This window comes from Mesoplodon mirus (genome assembly GCF_964341445.2).
Source record: "Mesoplodon mirus genome assembly, chromosome: 5".
NCBI classification, from domain to species: domain Eukaryota; kingdom Metazoa; phylum Chordata; class Mammalia; order Artiodactyla; family Ziphiidae; genus Mesoplodon; species Mesoplodon mirus.
Window position 1 is genome coordinate 157,498,338 of NC_138980.1, and position 22,417 is coordinate 157,520,754.

General features: G+C 43.0%; 1 protein-coding gene across 2 annotated transcripts in view; it reads right to left on the reverse strand.

Moving 5' to 3' along the window:
- The window catches only part of NPR3 (natriuretic peptide receptor 3), a 69,958-nt gene that overhangs the window by 11,718 nt on the left and 35,823 nt on the right, over positions 1–22,417 (reverse strand). For both annotated transcript variants that reach the window (XM_082623158.1, XM_082623157.1), the window contains exon 4: positions 5,039–5,174. In XM_082623158.1, coding sequence (XP_082479284.1) covers positions 5,039–5,174 — 136 coding nt within the window. The remainder of the gene's footprint in view (positions 1–5,038; positions 5,175–22,417) is intronic.

Consider the following 22,417-nt stretch of genomic DNA (forward strand, 5'->3'; position numbering starts at 1 on the left):
GTTATTACTTCTATCGCTATGCCTGGAATCTGGGAGAGGACATTCTGACTATGCCCACACCACTCAGAGGAGGAGCTGGCACATCTAGTTGGAGACTCCTGGGGGACTCAGTAAAAGAGCAGGTCTTTTATAGGAATGTTGGTGAAGCCTCTGATTCAGACAAGCAGCCAGCAGAGTGTGGGAGTGTTCTAGGCAGAAAGGCAGCCCTGTTAGTATTTGCAAAGACACAAAAGCTGAAAGGAACCCAAGTGATGGTGAGGTTTTGGGTGAGGTGGCCCATGTGTATGGAAGGGAACAGTGAGATGTAAAGCTGGAACAGCTGGAACAGGGTGGCCAGAGCATGGAGGGCCTTGAGTGCCACACAAAGGATTTGGATTTACTTTGGTGAGCAATGGTGGCTTACAGCAGCTAATCAATAAAAGCAAATATGTATATACTATTAGTTGATATTAAATATGTCTATATTGGGCTTCCCTGGTGGCGCAGTGGTTGAGAGTCCGCCTGCCGATGCAGGGGACACGGGTTCGTGCCCCGGTCTGGGAAGATCCCACATGCCGCGGAGCGGCTGGGTCCGTGAGCCATGGCCGTTGAGCCTGCGCGTCCAGAGCCTGCGCATCCGGAGCCTGTGCTCCGCAACGGGAGAGGCCACAACAGTGAGAGGCCTACATACCGCAAAAAAAAAAAAAAAAAAAAAAAAAAAAAGTCTATATTGCAATTTTCATTAACTAAGAGAATTTATATGTCAGCCACATTCTAAGTATTTGTTTTCTTTCAATTTAAACTGTGGCAAAGTTCAGTGTAATTCTTAATTGGCACCTCTACCGATGTGGTTCTCTCCGGAAGTAAAATGAATGTCTGGGAAAAGGGATCCCAAGGGAGAGCTCCATCCTCTAGTGTGGTTTGGAGAGGGCAAGTATTTGGGTTTACTGTCCTCTGGGTTGCTGTTTGAAGGTCCACTGATTTTTCCAGACTTTGGTCTACTTTGCCAGAAACAGAATGGAGCTACTATTCATCTTGATTTCTTTGTCTTCTTAACATAGACTGATTACAAAGGATACACCTATCTCAAGCTAGCTTATCCTTGACAGTCTATACAACTTTTAAGTAATTAATGTCATTTAAATATATATACATTTATCTGCAAACATATTGGCTGTCCAAAACCATATGCCGTTCTGTTCAGAGGTGTTTATGATGGTGTGTTCTGCTACGTGTTTTGCAGAGTATTTTATAAGGCAAGGTGGCCCTAGTAATCCAAGACCTCATTACACTTTAAGCTATTGCAATTCTCCCAAGAAATGGGGTGTGAACCCTCAGGGTGGCCAATTATCAAGTGAGACTTCACCTGAGAGTATTGTACATAAGGTGAGATCGTCAGGCTGACAGCAGAATTTTCCTGTACATAAATAATGAGACTTTCCACCCTCATTTCTATTGGCCTGTAGCAGAGCTCAAGGTTTGAGCCACAGTCCTATTTACTTTGTCACTCTGACCTCTCACACAGAGAGGAAATTCAGCTTCTTCCCAGGCATTTATTGAAAGCCTTGAGATTTGGTCATAGGTTTAACCGTAATGAAATCCAAATCTGTCAAATAACGTCCAGAGTATTTTTCCCTTGACAACTTTATGGTCACTTACAGTGACCATTAAAATTTAAATTGTTTTTAATTTTAGGACATTTGGGGATTTTTTTATAGTTCTTTTGGGGGCTACCCTCAGATTGATCATTGTTTAGCAAATAAAATGGGCTCTTCAAACACTTCAAGGTCAAAACTTACCTTGGCTTCAATTATCTTTACATTTGGACAAATGAGATTCTACGTTTAGACTGAACTATACAGTTGATTGTTTTGGGACTCATTTCATATTGTCTGTGTAGACCCAGCCCTAGAATGGAAGCATCAGGTTGGCCTATGGGAAAATTTAGTCCATGCCCTCTAAACAACACTGAGTTCCAGCCATTGTGGGCACCTGCCCTTCCCTTAACAACCTCCCTCAGATGACGAAGAGCAAATGACTACATCGTGTAGTGAAGAGTAACTAGGAACAGGATGTGGCCTACCAAGGTCATGTTCACATATGCCGGTTTCTTAGTGCACAGGACACAACTTCTGGGAAATTTGACTCAGTCCTAATATGCCCCCTGACTTATCCTATTGGATTCCAACTCCTCAGCTGAAGCAGTCAGAGGTTGAGCAAGATAATCCTGGAGGCTTATTTTATTCATTCATGTCCTACAATCTGTCCAAAGTTAAAGCAGATGTCACTCTAGTTTTGAGTAAGATGTGGCATCCACTGAAACCACCAAGGAGAAATGAAATCCACCAAATGTCACCATAGCTGTTGCCCAGACAACTCTCGCTGGAACTTGACCTCTCTGTACCATCCTACCCTTTCTAACCAAGGGCAAGACGAGGCAGTGGAGTGGATGGGAGTCCCAAGGGAAAAAAAAAATATGTGCCCCAAATCTAGCCTTGATAAATACATATAGGCATAGCCCCAGTGCATTAAAGGGCTCAAAGGATGAGTTGGCATGATGCAGAACTGAAAGGGTCTTTGTCAGTCATCAGCTAGTCCAACCCCCTTAGTACTGGTGACAAAGAAGAAGCCCAAAGGACTGAGGTCACAGCCAGTGGCTAGGTTGTGGGTTTTCTGACCTCTGGTCAGTGACCTGTATGGCAGTGGTCCTCAGATGATACCCACCAGCATACTACAGTTTATTTTCCTCAGCCCCCAGAAAGCCCCCATCTAAAAAAGACTCAATACAGATCCTGACCCTCGACACCCTCTGGTGGCTTTCCATCTCACTCAGGTGGAAACTTAAGGTCCTCAGTGCAGCTTCCAGGCCCACAGGATCTGGACGCACTACCTCTGACTCTGGCTACCATCACACTGCAGCTCACATACTACTGCAGCCACACCGGCCTCCTTGCACTTACGGGGGCCCTCAGCACTCTCCAGATACACTCAGGGTCTCTGCGTTTGCTGCTGCCTCTGGGATATTCTCTTTTTTTTTTTTTTTTTTTTTTTTTTTTTTTTTTTTGCGGTATGCGGGCCTCTCACTGTTGTGGCCTCTCCCGTTGCGGAGCACAGGCTCCGGATGCGCAGGCCCAGCGGCCATGGCTCACGGGCCCAGCCGCTCCGCGGCATATGGGATCCTCCCAGACCGGGGCACGAACCCGTGTCCCCTGCATCGGCAGGCGGACTCTCAACCACTGCGCCACCAGGGAGGCCCTGGGATATTCTCTCTTAAACATCTACATAATTTCTTTCACTACTCTGAGGTCTCTACTCAACCACCGCTTATCAGAAAGACCTTCCCCGACAACTCTATTTAAATTAGCAGTCCTACCACACCCCTCCCTTCCCTTTCCAGTTCTCTAACCTGCTTTACTGTATAGCCCCTGAAGTGGTGTATTTATTCATTTATCACCAGTTCCCCCTACTACCATGGAGCTCAGTTGATTGCAGGGAATTTCTTTTTTTTTTTTTTTTTTTTTTTTTTGCAGTATGCGGGCCTCTCACTGTCGTGGCCTCTCCCATTGCGGAGCACAGGCTCTGGACGCGCAGGCCCAGTGGCCATGGCTCACGGGACCTGCCGCTCCGCGGCATGTGGGATCCTCCCGGGCCGAGGCACGAACCCGTGTCCCCTGCATCGGCAGGCAGACTCCCAACCACTGCGCCACCAGGGAAGCCCGGGAATTTCTTTAGTTCACTGCTGAATCCTCAGCACCTTGACCGGTGCCTGGCACATAGTAAGTGCTCAAGAATATCTGATGAATGAGTGAATGAGTGAATATGAAGTTGCTATCCGCAGAGCTCCAGCAGCTGGATCATTCTCATACTGAGTCTTATGTTCATTTTTTTTTTGACTGATGGGGAGGTGAGAGGAAACTAGCATTCCACATGCTGTTAACAAGAATATGGACTGGTAGACCTTTCTGGAAGATATTTGGCAATACCTAATGCACTTTAAAAGGTACCAACATACTTTTGGACCCAGATAGGCCATGACTAAGAATGTTCCCTATTGGATGTACTCACAAAAATTCATCAAGATGTGTAAGATCATAATAGCATTTTGCATAATAGCAAAAACTGTAAACAACTGAAGTGCCCGTCAATAGGAGACTGGTTAAAGAAATACTTGTACAGCCAAACAGTGGAAAAATATGGAACCATCATTTAAAAATGTGCTGAATCTATGAGCGCTCATATGGAAAATTCTTCTACTTGACATACAAGTGAAAAAGCTAAGATGAGGAATGGCATTCATAGTATGACCCTTTTGTGTAAATTTTTTAGATAAGATATACAAATGCATATGTGCTGGCAGAAGGCATAAAATATTTTTAGGCTGAATCATAGGAAATTGTTAATAGTGATTACACTGGGGACAGGGGACTAGGGTGTGAAGGGAAAACTTTCACTTTTCATTTTGTACATTTTTGTAGCATTCAAATTTTCCAGCCAAGAATGGTCTCATTCTTGTACAATGTTTAAATGTCAACAGAGATTGCTTGAGTGATGAGAGGACGAGCCATTTTTTTGTTGTTGTTGTCCTTATACTTCTCTGTTCTTAAGCAACAGCTAGTATTCAACATTTTAAAAAATAAAATATAAGCAGAGAGCTCAAATGGACCTCCTTATCATCTCAAAGCCCCCAGTTTTGAACAGAGGAGTGTATATCTGGGATTATTCCTTTTAAAACTGATCACAGAACTCTTCACAAACTATTTGTTGTGAATGAGGCTTGTGATTAATTTTAAGAAGCCTAGAGTTGTCATCTAGTAATCAGGAGACAAGGCAATTCCTATTTCAGTGGGACTCTTTCAAAGCACTTTCACAAGCTTTATCTCATTTAATTTTCACAACAAGCCTGTGAAGTAGGTTGATTTTGACTTATTATCCTTTTTCTACAGCTGAGAAAAGTAAGACACTGGCAAGGTCCCAAAGTTGTACGAGAGAAAAACAGAACCAGGAAAGAAGCAGCTTGATCAGCTGCAGAGTGTTGTTGCCTTGTAGACTGAAACCTCACCTTCAAATGTTCTGTTCCAAGTCTGCTGTATAATTTTCCCTCCATCCTTCTTACTGTAACCAGCTCTGAGTACTTCATGTAAAGCCAGGACGTAGAGGAGGATGGCATCATGGAATCCTTCAACAAACATGTTAACCTGGAAAGGAAAGCCCAGCTGGGTGAGCCCAGACAACAAATGACTCACATTCGGGAATAATGTGGGCAAATCCAAGTGGTTAACAAGTTAGACTCGAGGCCCATAAGCGATGGCAGAGGTGTGCAAAAGAGTAGCTAACAAGACTCATGCCACAATTGTCCTGGCACTGGCTTAGTCAGGAAAACCCTTCCCCCATTTGGGAGTTTGGAGAGCAGACAAGATATTACAGAAGTCAAGAACATTGTACCCGTGGGCCAGGTTAAGTATTCCAGGTGCATCAGCCTTTGCCCATAGATGCCTCTGCACACGTGCCCTCCTTCTTCCCACATCTGCTCTCTACCTCAAGCCAGCTAGAGTCCAACCTTCCCCCTGAGCTCTTCTCCATCTTCACCAGCCCCTGCGATCTCCATGCTCTGAATGTGGAGCATGGCTAGAAAAACAGTAGGGATCCATTCATTCATATTCAAATACTACTGAACGCCTAGTAGAGCGCAAAGGGGGCAAAGAGGAATGGACGCCACCATCCCTGCCTGCCCAGCATTTCTGTCCTCTCCTCTACCAGCATCAACATCTCAGTTTCTCTTTCCAATTTGTGTTCTGAGTAGTTCCAGGGCATCTGACCACTCCCTACCTCCAGTCCCTGCCAGGCTCCAAGGACAAGAATGGAAACAGGCCATTGGTTTATCTCAGTTGAGTCCTGGCTCAAGTAAGATAGCCCTTGCACTCAGAAACATAACAACTTCATGTGAAATTGGAGAAGTCACTTAATCCTTCTGAGCCTTGTGTCCTTCTATAAGCACCATTTGGCAAGTTCTGATACCACATTTAAACCCACTGTAACATTAATTGAACATGAACTGAGCAAATACAATCTTGAAACACTTAGTAGCTTATAGATTAGGTATAAGAGTACCCCCAAATTCCAGCCTTCTTATTTCAGAAGAAAGCATCAAGAATGGAATTCCATGCAGCAGAGTGAATTGGGCATCCCACAGACAACCACGGTGAGGCATTGAGAGAGGCATTCCTGCCCCAGTCCTAGAAAGAGACCCCGGAGGAAGAGAGCCACCTGGTTCAAATACACAAACATTCACAGAAGACATGGCTCAACGTCCAGTTCTTCTTGGCCTCATCCCACCCTGAAGGACAATAAGTCCTGTTTGCATCAGAGGAGCGAATATTTTGGAATTGCCAAAGCCTAGTGCTGAGAGGCAGGCTAGAATAATGGTTAAAGAGCCTGGGCTCGCTACCCAGCTCTGCCACTTCCTGGCTGTGTTTTTGCACCACTCTGGGTCTCAGTTTTCCCCATCTGGAAAATGAGGAAAATATTTGTGCCTGTCTCAAGGGGTTGCTGTCATGTTTAAGTGAACTAATAGATGTAAAATATGTAAAAGTCAGCACTCCCTGTTAGCTTTTGTTGTTATTGTCTAGAGACAGAGAATTATAAACTTAGGAATCCTGCTTAGCTTCTAATTCCTAAAAGCAGTGTTCAAAAAATAAGGGATCTGGGCTTCCCTGGTGGTGCAGTGGTTGAGAGTCCGCCTGCCGATGCAGGGGACATGGGTTTGTGCCCCGGTCTGGGAAGATCCCACATGCTGTGGAGCGGCTGGGCCCGTGAGCCATGGCCGCTGAGCCTGCACGTCCGGAGCCTGTGCTCTGCAACAGGAGAGGCCACAACAGTGAGAGGTCCGCGTACAGCAAAAAAAAAAAAAAAAAAAAAAAAAAAAAAGAGGGATCTACTTACTATTACAACATATCTCATTGACCCACTTTACACTTAATGGAAACTAAGCCTCCTTGCTCATGCTTTCATATTCCAAACAGTTCTCTTCCACAAAGTCACGTCCTTAATTCCACCCAACTGCGATGAGTGCAGCCCAAGCTAGTCAATTCCACTGACCCTCTGGGAAAGGCAGAGGACAGAAGAGTATGGTTTACAGGAGACCCCTCAGTTAGCTGCTAGACCCAGAGTCTAATCCTGGCCCTGACATGTTAGTTGATCTCTCTAGTCTTCAATATCCTTATCGACTAAATGGGGGTTTAGTATCTACTCATCTCATAGAGCTCTTCTGGGGATTAAATGAACAAGTGCATGTAAAACATCTAAAACAGTTCTTGGGACTGTGAAAGCAAATGGTAGACATTAGCTCTTACTCTTAGCCATCAAGCTTAAGTCTCAGAGTCATTATTTTTTAGGCAAAGCAGAATGGTATAGAAATAAAATCTACTAGTCAAAGATAATTTTCTGCTGATTGTGCTATGCTAATTCAATTTTCCAGAGGAATATGAAATTTTCACTTAGGCCACAAAGTCATCATGGCTTGAGAAAGTAGCATGCTGATGAGTTAATGAGTTTTAATGAGTGGACTTTAGCTGTGTAACTTAATCCTCAGGCCACAATAAATCTAATTTTTCAAAAGATCAATCTTCCCTTTGATAATTGTATAAAAACCACCCTGCTACAGAGGGAAGAATCATAGAATCATGGAATATGGGAATCATAAGATGCCTTTGAAAAGCCCTGGTCCGATCCACTCCTTACTTTGAGAACCTGAAGACATCACTCACCTGCCATCTCCCTGCATTCTGTAAGTGAGAGTTGTTCCATCTATAGTCCTTGTTCTGAGGGAGCCTAAGACAGCCCCTACTTAGACTGTGGCGTACCAACTGCTGGACACCACCTGTCCACCTCTCTCCCTCCTCCTCCTCAAAATCCTAACCCCGGGCTGCCATGCTGCCATTGGCCACCCGAAGCACTGGACATGTGTCCCAGCACCACCCTCTGTCTGGCTCTTGAGCTTCCTTCCTTCTTGATATGCCCTCTGAGCTGCCCCCTCTACAATCAGGATGGGAAGAATAATTATCTGGCTGAAAAACATGAACTTGGATGACTTCTGTCCTAACAGGCTTAATGATAGAAGAGAATAGATAGGCTCTCAATACATGCCCGCGTCCGAAAACTCATTTTATCTGGGTTTGCAAATGAATCGCAAAATTTACCTTCTTTCCTCTCAAAGTGGCTGTGTCTCCCTCTCCTGCCAAAATTAGCAGGAGAGCTGCTGACCCCCACTGAGGTTCACTCACACCCCAGCCCGCTGCAGGGGATGTTTAATAACACCTACCTCATAGGACCTCAAGCCAGAAGCAAAACCCCAGAGGCCCTCTTTTCTCTAGGAGAACATTCTCACATCCACACGTGTTTTTTAATAGGAGGAAAGCCCATTAGCATATTATAGACACTGAAAATTGGAAGTGCCAATTTAAAAAAAAATGAGGGAGAAAAATAAATCCAGAGTATTAAGTTGTCTTTGGAACACTTTCCGCTGGCCCCCAGGCTGAAAGGAACGAGGTCATCTGGTCCATCCCCCCCACCTCTGGCCAGAACAACACTGGGACTTCAAAATCCTGCCTGATAGATCAGGCGGTGGTTACTAAAGGAAAAAAACAGCATTCCCTCTTATGACCGACCTGTTCTAGTAGTAAGCCTCATTTCTAAACGGAAAGCCCTCCCTTACTGTCATTAGCCATGAGTCTCTCTTAAATTCCTAAATGCAGCCATTCCCCTGCTCGATGGCAGAGTTAAGAGAACAAATATAGTTCATGAGCCCTAGGAGTTTCGTCTCCACCAAACAGCACCGCCGCCCCCCACTGGCGCATAAATGGACTCCACACAAGGCAGCTGGTGAAGTCGACCCCCGTGAGGGACCAGCTCCAGGATGATAATGATTTGTGCTGTGCATCAAAGTGTCTATAGTTCAAACAAGTTGGAAATCGTTCACCATCTTCCGCTCATTCTGGGGAGTTTGCCCAGAACAAGGAAGCATGCTCTCCCATCATTTCGTCTCAGTTCCCTTGATTTTGTCCTCTGGTGCTGGCCAGTGGCAGCTATTCCACGTAAAAGAAAGCCATTTTTGTCTTTGGCCTTTCTCCCTGATAGCACCTGTCAGCCATGTCTGTTTGTTAGTGTGGTTTCTTCTTAATTCTCTATCATGGGAAAAGCTGAATACAAATCTAGTTCTTTTCCAAAGCAGACCCACAGATATAGAGAACAAACCAGTGGCTACCAGTGGGGAGAGGGAAGGAGGGAGGAGCAACATAGGAATAGGGGATTAAGAGGTACAAACAATTAGGTATAAAATAAGCTACAAAGATACATTGTACAATGTGGGGAATATAGCCAGTATTTTATAATAACTATTAATGGCATATAACCTTTAAAAATCATGAACCACTATATTATACACCAGTAACTTATATAATATTGTACATCAGCTATACTTCAATTAAAAAAAAAAAAGAAATCTAGTTCTTTTTTAACTGAGCATAAAGAGTTGCCATTCCTGACATGGCTCCTATCTGTGACAGTGAGCAGAGTCTTTCTCATTTCTCTTTGGGGAGACAAATTCATAGGTGAATTCCTCAATGCCTGTGCTCCAAACAAGACAGCAGAGAATGCTACATGCCTCAGCTGTTCTTGTAAAGTGAGAGTGGACAACCCAGCAGTAATCTCGCTCCCAGGGTCGTCTGGATATCTGAGAAAGCCTGTAAAGCTCTCAGATGGAGACTAGTGGGAGAAAGCTACCAAAGTTAAGCACAAGGCTAGGCTATCCCAGGGCTTCGCTTGTAGTATTCACATGTACTCAAGCATATCGTAAGGTGGTTCTGTCTTTCTCACCACAAACCAACAGTTCCAAATGCAAATCAGGAAAGCAGAGGGTTTGGGGCAGTGTTTCTTAAGAGTCTTTTGAAAAGACATGACCCTTAACGTCCCCATCAGTTAAAGGGGAGATCAGGGACAAGGACATTTTGATGGCAGGCAGATAAGAGGAGAGATGGTCCAGGACCTTCCTCTCCCTATCACAGCAGAAACAGTGGCAGCTTCATCTTGAATTATTAGTAATAAGACCCTGAAAATGAACCTTGTCCTGCCCTCCTAGGCCACTGGAGATGGTAGACACAGAAGAAAGTGGCCTGGCCATGCTGCATGGGGAGGCCGAAGGTTAGAGGACATTATGCATTTGATGAACACTGCACACATGACCTCCATACAATAAAAATATAGATCCTATTTGTTTTCATTCCATTTTCTTTTGAATCATAAAATTTTAAATCTACAATATAGAGTAACAACAGCAGGAACTTCCATAAATCAAGTGATATCACCAATTCAACATCAAAATAGGGCTTCTCACTCTTATTGGCATACACCCCAATGTCTGCTCTTCTATACTGGGCCTGCCTTCATGGAATTCACACTTGGTCACTTGCTGACTTAGTTTAGCCTTGAGGAAAGTGAAGTTGAAAACTTTTACCCTTATCCTAGTAACTCCGAGGAAATGCAAAGGGCAAGTGTCTTACCAACAGTCAGGCAGCAGCCCTGGGAGAGAGCCAGGGTCCAGCCCTGTGCTTGGCCGAAGAATTGCCATATTGTCTGGCAGACTTCTTTGGGGTGGGGATGGGCCCTAAGTTGCCCAAATGACTGTCTCCATCCCAGGCTTAGCCCTGCCCCTATAGTAATGCCCTAGACTGGGAAACTAACTTGGGTCTCCTAGCCTAAAGTGTGGCTGCCTACACATAGAAGCAGATTTTTTTCTCTCTCTCATCACCTAAAACAAAATGGATCATTAAACAAAAGCAGTCCTGGGAAGATCATTAAGTCAAGTTCTGACCCCTCAGGTGTCTCCCACGCTACCACAATCGGCTGCCCTTCTAATGACGGGGACAGCAGTGCAGGCTGCACACAGGTGTCACGGTGCCGGTAGACGGCATCCACTTACATGAGGCAACCTCAGCCAGGAGAGCCGCCCCGAGAAACGAGGTGGAGGAGAACTCTGTGGAACTGGACTCCTGGAATTAGTGGGTGTGGAGCACAAGCAGGAGAATGACTTTTTTAAATTCTCCCAGTGCTCATACAGGGAATTTGGTCATCTGATACATGTGCCCTTTGAATGTGTCCCCCACACACGTCATATAAGGTTGCGTCTCATCACCTATCACTCTTGAAGGCTTAGTTGAGAAATGCACATACCTAATGACATAATCGTCTCTGGCTTTCAGATGATCAGGTGAGCAATGTCTGTCCTTGACCTTGATGTCCCACCAGTGCCCGACCAGATGTGCCTCCGGAAAACCTGGGGACCCGACCCCCACAGACTGCTCTGGACACTTGCTGGCCTTCTTTCCAGGGGTCTATGTTCCTGTCAGGCACAATGTCGAGGTGGGTAAACACACACACCAAACCCAAGGGGGAAGGGCCGAGGCAGGAAGCGAGTGCCCTGCTCACTCTGCTGGACGGTGAGGCAGCCCCAAGACTGCAAGTGGGGTGATCAAGCCAGAGTGAGATGGAGACCGGGGGACACAGGGGGACAATTTCTGGCCTCACTCCTTCTGAAAGGCCAAAATCAGAAGAAGCATGTAGACTCTACTTTATCTACCTTGACGACATCCTTGAAAGCTGATCCTGAGAACTTCACATAGCTTTCCTTAAATTTCTTGAGTCACCTGGAGATGTGATTACAAGGAAGAAATAAACCAAAATCTAGGCTTTGTATAAGGATGACTTTTTTTTTTTCATTTCTGTCTTGTGTCTTAAAATGAAACCTCTCCTTCTTATACAAGCAGTTTCAAGGTGTGGTGAGGACTGAGTTAAGATCCAGAAGCCCAACTCCCAGTTCAAGCAGCACTGGTTTATTCACTCACTGTGAACAGTCAGCAGCTTAATTTAGTTCAAGTCTTAATTCAGAGTTTCCGAAGCTGGATTCCATACAGCAGCAGCATTCCTTAAAATGTTAAGAGATGGCTCTAGAAATAGCACTATCATGGTTAAACGGGTTTACAAAATGCTAGATTGAACAAAGTCAAGCAGTTCTCTTTACTTCCAGGTATTAACTATGATATTGAACATCTCCTATACTCTAGGAACTGAACTTAATAGAATTTAAGTTCTACTGTGTTTAGTCCTTACAAAACCTTCATAGATGGACACTGTTATTTTCCTGTAAGAGACACTCTGACTAACATCCTAAACAGAACCGAGAGATCTTTGCCGATGGATGGGGTCAAAACTGCAGAAAATGTTGGGTGGGCAAGTTCTTAAGTAGGGGTTCAAACCAGGCTTGCCTAATTATGACGTCTATCTATCTAACTGGCACATATGTTCAGCCAGCTAAGGTTGTAAAACAGCTTTGTGCTCTGGTTTCTTCTTCTAACCGGCTAATAGTTGGGGAGTTCTACAAGTTGAACGTGTAGGCTGGAAAGACCAGTGAGGGTCTATAAAAGAGAAGACTAACAATGTACTTGAAGATGAGGGAGGGACAGAACCCGCACCTAGAGACGGAATGAGAGGGCAGAAGATGGAAGAAGAAAAGAGGAGCGGGGACATGAGGCAACACACTAACTGTTAAGCAGATATTTAAACCAGCAGCTCAGATCAAGTGAATCAGGATTTCTGACTCAGCTAAAGTGGCCCTTGCCCCATCTGTGAATAAAAAGGCCTATTAAACCTATTAATCCCACTTCTGGGTATATATCTGAAGGAACTGAAGTCAGTGTCTGGAAGAGATAACTGCACTCTGTTCATGGCATCATTATTCACAATAGCCAAGCAATGGAAACAACTGTGTCCACTGGCAGATGAACGATTAAAGAAAAGGTGTGAGAGAGACAGATAGAATTTTAAAGAAAAGGTGTGAGAGAGACAGATAGAATTTAGTCATAAAAAAATATGGAAATCCTGCCATTTGTGACAACATGGATGAATCTGGAGGGCGTTATGCTAAGTAAAATAAGCCATACAGAGAAAGACAATGCTATATGATCTCACCTGTGTGGAATCTAAAAAAGCCAGATTCATAGAAAAAGACAGTTGAATGGTGGTTGCCAGAGGCTGGAGAGTGGGAGAAATGGGGAGATGTTGGTAAAAGGGTAAAAACTTTCGGTTATAAGATGAATAAGCTCTGGGGCTCTGATGTACAGCATGGTGACTATTGTTAACAATACTGTATTGTATACATGTAATTTACCAAGAGAGTAAATCTTAAAATGTTCTCACCACCAGAAAATGAAAATAGAAAAGGTATGAGGTGATGGTGTGTTAACTAACCGTATTGTGGTAGCCACTTCACAATGTATACATACAACAAATCACTATGTTGTACACCTTAAATTGATGTGACTTCATTTGTCAATTATAGCTCATTAAAGATGTGGGGGGAGGAGAGTGGTTGCTTATGGGGGTAGAAACTGATGGGAAAGGGACATGAGGAAACTGCATGTGGTCATGCAAATCTCCTATGTCTTAACAGGAGTAGTAGTTGCATGGACATACACGTTTATCAGAGGTGATCAAATTGCACAATCAAGAGCTATGGATTTCATTGTGTATAAATTTTACTTAAATAAAATAATAAACTTATCTTTGACATACATATTAAAATGCTTACGATGACACAAGGATGCCTTAGATTTGCTTCAGAATTACGGGGGCCTAGGGGTAAGAGTGAGAAAGAAGTTAGAGATGAAATTAGACTGACTTGGTTAATTATTGAAGCTGAGTGATGAGGACACGGAGTTTCACATACTGTGCTCTCCATTTTTGTATGTATTTAAAATTTCCCATAATAAAAATTTTCTTATTTCCCTAAATGAATATCCCAAGTCTGGAAAACTGTGGAAAACTTTCCACAGTAACTTCTATAAGAACATATGAAAATACATAATCATAAGGTCAACATTCATGTTTTGTCCAGTCCAGTTCTGTTTTCTATCATTGAACTAAATTCATTTTTAATTTTTAAATGAATAATTCTTTAAAGGCATTTGTATATCTCAAATATCAACTTTAAAGAATAGGGCCTCACACCAAAAGATCAACACACTCTGAATCCCATTTGGGATGCAGCATAATGAACTGATCTAAATCATTCTGGAACCCATGTTAAGACAGCCTTTGGAAAATATGCACGTAACGAGTTTCATATGCTTACTAACTACCAGGAAAAATAGTCATTCCTTGTCATTATCCTGAAAGTATCCTTTCAGGTCTACTGATTGAGAATTCAGTTAAGTCTTCAGATTTCAAGAAATGCCCCATGGTCTTCACAAGGTTGGATGGTGCAACATTTCAAAGAGATTGATCTTTTTTTTTTTTTTTTTTTTTTTTTTTTGCGGTACACGGGCCTCTCACTGTTGTGGCCTCTCCCGTTGTGGAGCACAGGCTCCAGATGCGCAGGTTCAGCAGTCATGGCTCACGGGCCTAGCCGCTCCGCGGCATGTGGGATCTTCCCGGACCGGGGCACGAACCCGTGTCCCCTGCATCGGTAGGCAGACTCTCAACCACTGCGCCACCAGGGAAGCCCTGAGATTGATCTTTTTAAATCTATTTCCTAAGAAAATTGTTTCACTCCCTTGGGCAATTAAAAGATACTCTATTTCTTTTTTAAAACATTTAGGGCTAACATATGCTACTAATGTGAGGAGACTCGTTTCTCTTAAGAAAGTTACCAGAATTATGCAGAGTACTCTAGATGCAGATGTATCATGATTTTGAATCATGGATAGAATGACACTGAGCTTCATAAATATATTGGCCACAATACAAGAGAGACCCTTGGGTACACATCTTAGGGAGATGCATCATTTTAACCTCACAGGCATTCTTAACAGCCTAAAAGAATTACTGAATCACAAGTTTGCAACTCAAAGGGAATTTAGAGCTCATATAGTCCAACCAGCATATTGTGTAAATGAGAAGCTGAAGCCTGTAATAGTTGCCTGATTCACTCAACGTTGCACAGTTAGTAAGAATAAAGCTGCGACTGGAACTCAAGTCTCCTGGCTCCAAATCAGTACCTGCATCATCAGTGTTGATTTGTCTATCAAGCAAGGCACCTCCTTAAAGTCGAAACTCACACCCAAGGATAGAGCATCAATATGAGTTCTCTAACATGTACAAGATTTCCAAGATGCTATATGCACATCAAGAGAGAGAAAAAAAAGAACGAAGAAGTTTGCCCTAGCAAACACATTTTTAATTAACTGTTAGGAAAGTATAATCAAAGGAGGGGGGAGAAAAGGTGATATTGGATACCAGATTGTTTAACTTAGCTCCAGATTCCCTTTAAAAAATGTAAATTGACCAAAAGGCTTAATCTGTTTAAGCCCACTGCTCGTAAAGTCAATTCATCATTATTTAAGGATCTGCTATATCTTTTTTTTGTTTTGTTTTTGTTTTTTTTTTTTTGCGGTACGCAGGCCTCTCACTGTTGTGGCCTCTCCCGTTGCGGAGCACAGGCTCCGGACGTGCAGGCTCAGCGGCCATGGCTCACGGGCCCAGCCTTTCCGCGGCATGTGGGATCCTCCTGGACCGGGGCACGAACCCATGTCCCCTGCATCGGCAGGCAGACTCTCAACCACTGTGCCATCAGGGAAGCCCCTGCTATATCTTTTTTAAGAGCTGAGGCACAGAACTTAAAGGGGAAAAATTCTAATCAGAGGCTGTGTTCTCAAAGAGCTAAGACGTTAAAAATCCTATGTCAAATATCACTGTCATCTGACGCAAGGACCCTCCCTCACTCCCAGGGCATAATGAATGCATTAAGGAGGTTGGCAGTCAGCTCACATTCTTCCTCTCCACCCACATTATTGCATTCGTACTGAACCATTTCAATCTCCCTGGGCATTATCCATTCATTGAACATTGAACATTGAACATTGAACATTGAACATTGAATATTTCATCTCCACTGAACTTCATCAATTCACTCTCATGCACATACCCTAGGCCAAAGCTTCTCAGAACTGTGCACACAGTTCACCTGCAAATCTTGTTCAAATGCAGATTCTGATTCAGCAGGTCTGAGGGATAGAGCGCTACACCTCCTCATTTCTACAGTCTCCCAGGTGATGCTGATGCCACTGGTCCATAGACCACCCTTTGAGTAGCAAAGATCTTATCATCACCCAGAAGTGCTGTACTTTCAAAATCCTTGAAAATCTCTTTTTGACTACAGTCTCCTACTTTCTACATTCTTCTCCGTGCAGAATAAGTTCTTTGAACTCGGAGCTCCACCCTCCTTGACTCCCCCTCTAGGCTTGGTCCAGCAGAGCTCAGAATGGAGCAGTTCTGAATGAAAGGATGAGGCAGGTAGACACAGTGTTATTCAGGCAGAGGTGCCCGTGGGCAATTGGAACTCGGGGCCTGCCACTCAAAGACAGGCTGGAGTTGGAGATAGAAATTTAGGTGTTATCCACATCAAGATGAACATCCTACCCAGGCGAGTGGATGTGCTGCCCAGAAAGTGTTTAGAGAAGAAAAAGGGCCAAGGAAAGAATCTGGGAAACACTAATATTTGTGGAGCAAGGGGAAAAGGGGAGTCATGAAAGGAGACCAGGAAAGTCCACAATGTAGGCAGAGAACTTAGACATGGTGGTGTCTTGGCGGCCAAGGGAAGAGCAAATTTCAAAAATGAGAGACCTTTCCAACCTCCTCCTCTGCAAAATCCCCTCATTCAAGCCAGGTGATTTTGCTCACTATTCCCTAAATGTGTCTACTGCCTCCTTCTTCTAAGCTGGGATTCCCTATAATGGCCTCTCTGAGGAGGCTCTTCTGTACCCAGCTCTTCTTACCCATCCTTCAAGAGCCACCCACACAAGTGATGAATTGTCCTCACAGGACACAGTGCCTTGCCTGAAGGAGGCACTCAGTAAGTGTGCAATGGCGGGCATACAGGTTCAATGAACAACCATCTGCAGGCTTAACTGTATGCCTGGTGATACACAGGGTCAAATGATCAACAAAAACTCACGTGCATCTAGAGGGCATACGTGCTGTATCTGAAATCTGTTCTGCCCAAGAAATTCTTAAACATAGGGTTACCATAAATATACTGCTAGTATATTTCAGTCACTGCTGAGTTACAAAAAGGGAAAATGGCCCCAAATTGAAATGAATGTAGTTTGTAGAGCAACAATGGGCAAATTAGAGTGCCAATCTGATGCAGAACTATTTACTTATAAATGAAATCTCTTTAAGATCTTTAGGATAGGGTGCAAACAGAGCTGGCTGACTTCAGTGATTTAGTAATTATCCCACATAGAGATAACGGTAAAGGAAATAATACAGGTCCCCAAATTTAGGTCAATTGTTAAATTGTTCATTATACACACACAAATTCTCTGCTCACCTCCTCCCTATCTGTAAACCACAGTCTGTGGGAGCAAGATTTTTAGAACCAGGACTTCCCTGGTGGCGCAGTGGTTAAGAATCCGCCTGCCAGTGCAGGGGACATGGGTTCGATCCCTGGTCTGGGAAGATCTCACGTGCCTCACAACAACGAAGCCCGTGCACCACAACTACTGAGCCTGCATTCTAGAGCCCGTGAACCACAACTACTGAGCCCGTGCGCCACAACCATTGAAGCCTGTGCGCTAGAGCCCATGTTCCGCAACAAGAGAAGCCACCACGATGAGAAACCCGGGCAACGAAGAGTAGCACCCGCTCGCCGCAACTAGAGAAAGCCTGTGCACAGCAATGAAGACCCAACACAGCCAAAAATAAATAAATAACTTTTTTTAAGAAAAGAAGAGAGAGGGACACGGTGGCTGATGCCTTTTGTTTTTTTTTTAAAAAAAAAAAAAAGATTTTTAGAACCTTATAAAATGAAGCAAGTTCTCTCCAGGGGAGAAATCAGATGATAAAGACTAATCCAAAATAATTTCCTACAGCTTAAGCCACTTTCGAATTTCATAACCAGGAAGGGGTTGGGCCCCCAGCAATATATTATTCTAGTTCCTCCCTTTTAAAAATTGGCTGGACCTCAGAAAGGATGCCATTTGACACTGCTGCTGCACACTGCTCACAGGGCCACAGAGATGTTCTGCTCTCTGCAGCTGGGGCTGTTTTCTTCGGACACTATCAGTCAAAGTGCTTAAGCTTTGAAAACCCTTTACAATCATTCTTCATAACTTCCAAGAGCAACCTGGTGTGGTTTTCTCCATTTTACAGATTAACATCTTCGGCACACAAGGTGGCATGCCCCCGGGTCATCGATTGTTTTAATGCCTATCAATTAACATTTACTGAACCCCTACCTTGGGCTCCTCTGCCATATCCACTCACACGGACAGAAGCATCAATGGCCAGGCCTTATGAACCCAACTCTGCCCACGGACTTTCAAAACTGTGGCTGCAGTCAGCATCAAACACCAAGAGTCCTCTGTTAGTGCAGCGGCCAACGAAGCCGACGGGGCCCATCGGCCTCCCTCCCGTCTTCCAAGCTGGAAGCCTGAACACATGGGCACTCCTTTCTGGTTCCTGTCAAATTACGTGAAATGCAGCCATTTTGCTGCTGCTCTATTAGTAAAATGCAAAGCTTCATGTAAGTTTAGAAAGTACCACGCTGCTCTAGCCACAGGGTGACCTGACTAAATAAATGTTTCCTGAGCAGAGCTCTCTGGCAGAAAGACTAAAGCCTGGCATTTGAAAGACTCACTCATATCCTCCATGGAACAGAAAAGTATCACCTTTAGGTTTACTTATGTTGTCTTCCTTTTCCAGGTTCCTCCTTTAAATGAAATGTCCTGGTAAAGCTAATCTACCAAACCCCCAATATCTTTGTGGAAATGAGTTCCTCAGCAAGTGGACAAAGAAGGATGCTGAGGTCCCCAGAGCACAGAGATGTTGGACGGGAGGAGAAAGGCAGAAAAAAGAACTCTGAGCTTTCATCGTCTACAGTTTTGCCCCATGCTTCTTCACTTATGCTAATGGGTATAATTGTGCCAGCTGATGTATGTTCTTTCTGCAAGCTGAACTGGTAATGAACTGGTCTCTAGTCCATATTTTAAGTGACCTGACTCTTCTAGAAAGAATGTGCTTCCGCTGTAAAGAGTTTGGCCAAATGCGTGAAACGCCCTTCTACTCCATTCAGTGACGATACAGGAAGAAAAACAAAGGAAAATAGCTTGGCTTTTGGATTGTGAAACTTATTTCCACACTGCATTGCTATTTTAGTCATGCGCATTTGAGTACATTGTCACCATTATTGCAAAATATCTTTCTAACTGAAACTACATCGCCGCACATAATGGAAAAAAAATGCAGTGATTGTCTTTTGAAAGGTCAAAATGAAGTCTACTGCTTGGAAAAATCATGTCTCATAGGTGCTGTGGATCTTCCTTGAACATTTTCCACTTGCACCAGTTCAACAGCATTTTTGCAGTTAATAAATCCACACCTGCCAATAGGTAGAAATCACAAGCAAATGGATACCTATTTACAATCAAACAAAAATACTTTAGCCAGGAGATTCCCAAGTTTTTTTTACTATTCTAATTTAGCACAACTAAAGCTATTTAAAAGTTACAGAAATAAACAATTTTAAAACATTTTTCCCTTTTATGTCAAGAAAGTGAAATTGATGTATTTTTTTAGATTTCAGTACATCTTTATTTAAATGTGCTTTGAAAGCCGACTGATATTTCTTTAGCTAGAAAATAAAAGAATGGCTTTTAAAAAGCCATTCCTCTTGCAGTCCTTATTCTGCCTGATTACATCTTCCTAATAAAACTAATCTTATTAACATGTTGGTATGTGAACGCATTACTTTTCTGTTGTTAAAAGCCAACTTGTGGTTTGCTTTGATTCTTTCAAATACAATTAGCAAAGCCCTCCAGTGCCTGAAAGGGCCTTTTCATTTGGACAAATTATTCCCTGGCTGACTTTAAAGAAAGGGGGTGAGGGCACAGGGCAGGGTGGTGTTGGGGGGATTCTCCTATTCTGATGCAGCTCTGGCAGACACAAAAGGCTGCCTGTGCACACCCTCACCAGAAGTGGGGCAAATACTGCTTGTATCCGCTGCATTTTTTTTTCTCTTTCATTGGTTTTACTGAAGAGCTAACTGAAAATTTTCAGTAAGAGTATCCAGTTCCAATTAAATGATATTATATAAGACAATAAGGGGGGAAGTGCCTGGCCAAGATTTCACTGATGAGCTGATAACTTCTTAACTGATATCACCTCCCACACTGCATCTGTGCAAAACCAGTGTCAAAACACAAGCTGGATTAGACAGCTTTACTGCTGGGCCTTCCCCTCATTGAAGGAAATGAGAGTGTTGTTTTTCAACATTTTGGACTTTCCAAAATGTAATGCCTGGCCTATCTAAACAATGTTTTATTAAACCTTGTCTCTTTTCAAATACTGTGACTAGATAAGCTGCAGGCTCCAGGCTCCCATTTCGTTTTTGAGTGTCAGAGGGAAACCTGGGAGGGAGGGATGGCCCAATACACATCCCACCTCCCTAACAATTCTGCTGTGCATCAAACACTGCTGGAATACTTGTTTAATTAGTTAAATTTTCAACTTTTAAATAAGGAGAAAAAGCAAGCTACGGGTGGCCTGCTAACCTCAAATGAGCAAATATCCAAGGTTATAAAATCACCTCCTGCTCAGAATACCTGGTTAGAAATAAAAACATCATTTACCAAATTCTACCCCAAGTCAAGAACAGAGGTCGCATTAAGAAGTATGAAACTGAATTTGAAAGCCAGAATACCAAGGATGCAGTATTATTTCATTAAAAAAAAAAAGGATTCTGCACATTCTCTATAATTAAAACACCTTTCTTTAACAACAACATCAAAAAGCCATCTCTGAGATTAACTGGAGAAATACTTTTTAAAAAAATGCATCTAAACCACTCTTAAAAAACAGGCTTTAATTTTGTGTTTGCAAAACGACACTTGCAGCTGGATCCCTGCAAATGCAAATTGGACGCAGAACATTGCAATTACTTAGTTTGTGTACACAAAGATGAGTTTTGCATATACAAAGGGTTTCAGGCTGAAGAATGGTGACCAGTCTGGAGCTGAAGAAAAGTTGGTCCTTTGTATTTTAAAGCTGGAGTAACGAAAATTTCCAAGAGACTTTTATGATGTAATGTTATAAGCAGCAGAATACTTTACTGGAATAAAATCCTCCTAAAATGCAGGTGGGTGGGTTGTGATGATTGTTACATTGTGATTTTTCAATAAAGCGTAAGTAAATTCCATATCCAGATATTGACAATGAAATAGCAACATCTAAATTAAGACTAAAGTTAGAAAAACACTTTCAACATATAATAACAGAAACCTGGGAATGGGAAAGCCCCTTGAGGTGGTGGCCCCAATCTCTGGTTTTACAACAGAGGAAGTCCTAAGAAGTAAAGAGACCCAGGCAAGGACCTTCTCAGCCCAAGTCCAGGGTCAGGAGCTCTGCCTTCTCGCCTACAGCTCCTTTCCCAGCTGGATTGCCTTTGGTTCTAGAATAATGCTGTCTGCAACATTGGAGATTACTAGGGAACAGATCCTATTCAGAGGAGATGGTCTCTACTACCCAAGGTTGCACTGGAAGGTGACTGAGTCCCATGTTGGAACCCTCTATACAAGTTTATGTCTTCCAATGTTTTCACTTTTTTCTGAAGTATTTTATTGTACAATAAGAGAGTCCTAAGAGATTCTAGAAAGGGTGCAAAATTGCTACCACTGCATTGTGATAAATAACCCACCAGGACACAAACAGTTCCAATTATTTTTATGTAAATATTCCATTTTTTAACCTTAAAACTTAGCTTTTTAAAAAATCCACTTTAGAACCTAAACTTCTACTTACACTGGCAACAGGATTCCTAGATGATATTCCTATATGTGTTCCTTTTTCAAATGACACTGGCATAAGAGCTATATTAGAAGAAACAGTTTAGCCCTGGACATAAAGTAAAATAAACTCTTCAAACACTAGTATGAAAAACCTGTAAAAGAACAAGCCTTTTCTTAGTGAGTATATATTATTGTTAATGTATGTTGCTTCTGTACAACTGCTTTTGAAGAATCACAGAGGGCAGGCATATCTGTGAGGGCAAGAAAGAAAGCACTGAGCTAATAAATCAAGATTAAGTAGCCACTAGAAGAGAAACTGTAACCAGGTGGGAATTTCTAAAGGAGCAAGAGCATTCTGGACTAAAATAAATACACTGACCCCTCTTTCAAACACACACTCTGTCTCTCTTTTCCTCTTCCTTCTTTGCTTTGAATATAACTAGACTACCACAACCACCACCACCCCCAAAAAATAAAGATGGCACCACCATCTCTGCATACTTGCATGGTACTGAGAGACTTCAGTAAGTCACAACCATTGAAACATACTTTCCCTGCAAAATCCCCACTAAAATGACAATGAAATTTTTAAGATGTAAATTTATAAG